The 4,367-nt window shown below is 39.8% G+C and overlaps 1 protein-coding gene across 1 annotated transcript; it reads left to right on the forward strand.

The window, feature by feature from the left end:
- Positions 1-3,808, forward strand: CCNB2 (cyclin B2). The gene is made up of 8 exons (XM_009885747.1): positions 1-117; positions 198-323; positions 722-892; positions 966-1,124; positions 1,464-1,700; positions 2,554-2,694; positions 3,273-3,383; positions 3,707-3,808. The coding sequence occupies exons 1-8, from the start codon at positions 1-3 to the stop codon at positions 3,806-3,808; spliced, it is 1,164 nt and encodes a 387-aa protein (XP_009884049.1).
- Positions 3,809-4,367: the final 559 nt, after the last annotated feature.

Below are 4,367 nucleotides of genomic sequence, written 5' to 3' on the forward strand. Positions count from 1 at the left end.
ATGGAAAATGCTGGGATGGAACTTAAAAGTAAAGCCAACACTCGCCTTACTGGTAAAAGGACTGCTTTGGAAGAAATCGGAAATCGAGCTACAGCAAGAGGAACACATATAGTTAAGGTAAAGGAACATTTGAAATGTCTCTATAAGGAAAAGGTCAATTACTAGCTCTGTACTAACAGTAATTGTTTTCACTACAGAAACCAGAATGCTCCAAAGCACCTATAAAACCTACGAAAGGACCTAGTAAGACAACAAATGTAACTGTACTGCCTAAACCTCCAGCTGCTGCGAATCAAGCATTGAAAGAAACTGGTGTTCCAGAGGTAGGAACTAATGATAGTGTTCTAATTCTTAATTTGATTTGATGCTTGGAGCTCTAACTTCAGAATAGTTTATCTCTAGATGTATCTAATTTCCCAGCTGAAAAAGCAAAGCTTCCTTACTGGGGTTTTGGTTTAATGTATGTTGTGCTTAAAGGCTAATGTGGCAGAACTAGCTGTTGGAGTACTGGATGATGTTTCTGCTTTAGCTGGCAGTTACTAGAAGGTCTACTGATTCTATCTGTACAGCATCTTGGTGAAGGCTTGCTGCGCTAGAATGTAAGCTCAGTTTCAACTTCTTTTATCTTTAAGAAATTGTATTAGTAGCTGGAAAACTGTGGAGACAAAGGAACGTTGCAGCTTAAACAGTAGATATGTATGCACTATGATCTGTTCTTTAGGTTCTACCTCCTGTCCCTATGGATGTGTCTATGCAAGAGAAGGATTTGTGCCAAGCCTTCTCTGATGTGTTGCTCAACAATGTAGAAGACATTGATGCTGATGACTGGGCGAATCCCCAGCTGTGCAGTGACTACGTAAAAGATATCTATCTGTATCTGAGAGAGCTTGAGGTATGACATACTGAGTCTGCGCTTCTGCAGTATAGTGGTAATCTTATTGCTCACACAGCTCTTTCTCCAACAGTTGCAGCAATCGATCCGCCCGCATTACCTTGACGGGAAGACGCTCAATGGGCGTATGCGTGCACTTCTGGTTGACTGGCTTGTCCAGGTCCACTCAAGACTCAACCTTTTGCAGGAGACACTGTATATGTGCGTTGCAGTTCTAGATCGCTTCTTACAAGTAAGTAAGATGTTGTTCAACTCATGTTTGGATTAGCAGGCTTGTTTAATGACTATGTTTTTAAAGGAGTTTAGGATTTATCTTTTATCCTTTATCCTATAAAGAGCCTACAAAATCTGCTCTGTGGGGAAGAGCTCTGTATAATGTAGCATTAACTCTGAGGCTGCAGACCTCCTTGAGCCTGTCATAATAGGGACGCTTCTGACTTGAAGTGGAAAATCTCATTTATGTTGTAAGAATGAGCAGTGTCATACTGGTGTTTTAAACTCATAATTTAGAATCTGTTTATCTAGAGTTTGACATTTGGGGGTCTGCTTTTTAAATTCCTATATTTTGCAGAATCATCCAGTACCTCGTAAGACCCTTCAGCTGGTGGGTGTGACAGCACTGTTTCTGGCTTCAAAATATGAAGAGTTGATCTCTCCATGTGTAGAAGACTTTGTTTACATTACTGACAATGCCTACACCAGTGATGAAGTTAGAGAAATGGAGATAATGATTCTTAAAGAGTTAAACTTCTGTTTGGGACGACCTCTTCCACTTCACTTCTTAAGAAGAGCATCAAAAGCTGGGGAGGTGAGTACTTGTCCCCATGTCTACAGCTTTCCTATACGTGTAAAGCCTTAGCAGGATTATTTCGGGCATTTTTGTCATTTGATCTTAACTTGCTCTCTGCTTACACGCTGGATCAAGAAATACTTGGCTATGAAACTCCACCGTGTGGAGTAACGTGACAACACCACTGTGGCAGCCAGTAGCAGTTCACGTTTGTATTTACTGGGGCCTGTGTTCAGTCTTAGTGGCAGTAACTGTACTGTTGGAGTAAACTAAACATAACTAGAGCAGAACCCTTGCTTTTAGAGTGATGTCTTGTCTGGGTATTCCCTAGTGAAAGGGGAGAAATGTTACAGTTCTTCATAATTTTTGCATTCAAGTACTGTATTATTTAAGAATCACAAGATAAGCTTTCTCTTTGATCTGACCCTTTTTTCCCACCTTGGTAGTTACACTTAAGTGAATTGCCCACACGTGAAGTGGGCTTCAGTTACCTCAACAGACCACTAGTAACTCTTGAAGTTAGCTGACTGCTTTAATAAGCATCCTTATGTCATTTTACACTTCCCCCTTAGTGTATTACAGAGGGAGTACTTGAATTCCTAGTTGGGCACAGGAGTGCCTCACACTGCAGTTTTCTGTTAAAATCCATCACTTAGCTTTGTGTCTAAATTCCAAATGGCTGTTAGACTAAACTGGTCTGGACTCTGCTCTCGATTTTGAGATGAGTGCCTGTTAGAGAGGGCGGTCCCTAGACCTTAATATTTTGTTGGCTATTTTTGTTTTGTTGGTTAATGAATACTATAAACGATCCTGAATTATTATGATAAGATGAAGTGAAACTTTGTGGATTAACAAGTTGTCCATCTGGCAGGCTGATGTTAAGCAACATACACTAGCAAAATACCTAATGGAGCTGACACTGATAGACTACGACATGGTTCACCATCGTCCTTCAGAGATTGCAGCTGCTGCCTTATGCTTGTCCCAGAAGGTTCTGGGACGTAACAAATGGGTAAGGATTTTAATCAAACAGCACATTATTTTTTTCTTTCAGTTGAATTGAATCATCAAAACAACTACTTTAGAAAGTTGCATTTAGGTCGATAATAATGCTGGTGATCAAATAACAGTTGGACAGCCTGATGCAGAGTTGCAGGTAGAAAAAGGAATATGCCACTAAAAACTCACTCTGTTTTTCTATGTGAACACTGTGGTATGAAAGGATTTTTCTCTTGAAAGTTGAGTGAGTTAGAGGACTGTAAATAAGGATAGATTGTCACAATTCTCGCAGTACATGTAGAATAACAAAATTGTGCACTGTAAATTGTAATTCAACTAGTGGTTACTTCTGGAAGGGTTGCTGCTTTTATCCTCTGTGCAGTGTAGAAATGTGGTTCTTGGTACTGATGTGTCCAGACTTGTGCTGCACATCAGGAGTTACTCTGGATCTGTCAGCTAAACTGACAGTACTTCAGGCCCTGGCACTCAAGGTTAGCTCATGAAGCTTAGGGTATTTGCTGCCTGGAGTGATTGTGCCTCGAGCAGCGATGCCCACTTCAAAATCTCAAATTTCTTACCCTTACACTGCAGGGTACAAAGCAGCAGTACTACACTGGGTATACAGAAGAGAGTCTTGTGATGACTATGAAACATATGGCCAAGAATGTGGTCAAAGTAAATAAGAAGTTAACAAAATACACTGTAAGTATAACTACTTAAATCTTTTTCATGTTTTACAAATAACTTTTGCTGTGTATTGTGGCTCCTTCAGTAAATGTTCTGTATGTTATCTTGGAGCATATGCTATTCTAATAAGCCTGTGAGAGGATGTTGCATTAGTACTAACTTCAAAACATTTTAGGCAAGTGGTGCTTTTGCTACATTGCAAGCGCGTTCACTTCAAACCTTGTTTGTTTGCTTGTTTTCCAAGCAGTCAGGCTAATTGACCTAAAATTATCTGCCTGAACTTAAATACTGTACATGTAAATTTTTTTGTAACACTGTTCCTCTATCTTTCTTTGCAGTCTGTAAGGAGCAAGTATGCAGCTGTCGAACTACTGTCAATCAGCACAATCCCTCAACTGAGCGGCGAGGTAATCGGGGACATGGCTTTGTCACTGTTATGATAACCCCAGGCAGCCGCATCCTGCTGGTATATGCACTTTGTCCTCATTTGCCTGTTGAGGCAAAACTACTGCTCTTTGTACATAGCATTCCCGCCTTACTACAGCCATTTCGGACTCACTCAGAAGGTGGAATTTTAAACTTGATTTGTAATACAACTCTCTATCTAGAAATAAAGCTTCTCTTTTTAAAAAAAATAAAATTACAAAAAAGGTACTGTGACTCTTTAAGGCACTACCTGGACATGCCTGCAATCGAATGTCCAAGCAGGACGTTTGACTAAATAGGTGATTGATAGAACGTGCAGTTCCATGTGGATGATTATTCTCAGTCATTGTGTCCAATGAGAATCTCCAGGACTTATAGTGGTATATTTAGTGACTAGTAATATGGTATATTTAGTAACTTGTTGGTTTTACTGTCAAGGTAAGAAAGCACAGGCAGATACTTCATCTTATCTTGGTGTACTGTAAAGGATACTAAATATGTACTTTATCTGAGTGCCTTGTCCCAAAGAAATATACAGGAATTTCTCTTTTTGTTGTTTGTTGCGTTCAGGTT

This window comes from Charadrius vociferus, unplaced genomic scaffold, assembly GCF_000708025.1.
Source record: "Charadrius vociferus isolate BGI_N301 unplaced genomic scaffold, ASM70802v2 scaffold325, whole genome shotgun sequence".
NCBI lineage: Eukaryota > Metazoa > Chordata > Aves > Charadriiformes > Charadriidae > Charadrius > Charadrius vociferus.

What these genes read in the sequence shown, in the direction of transcription:
- CCNB2 (XM_009885747.1), top strand. Translation starts at nt 1, where the DNA reads ATGGAAAATGCTGGGATGGAACTTAAAAGTAAAGCCAACACTCGCCTT. An exon ending in GAGGAACACATATAGTTAAG is followed by an intron (nt 118 to 197) that starts GTAAAGGAACAT and finishes TTTTCACTACAG; the next exon opens with AAACCAGAATGCTCCAAAGC. An exon ending in AGAAGTTAACAAAATACACT is followed by an intron (nt 3,384 to 3,706) that starts GTAAGTATAACT and finishes CTTTCTTTGCAG; the next exon opens with TCTGTAAGGAGCAAGTATGC.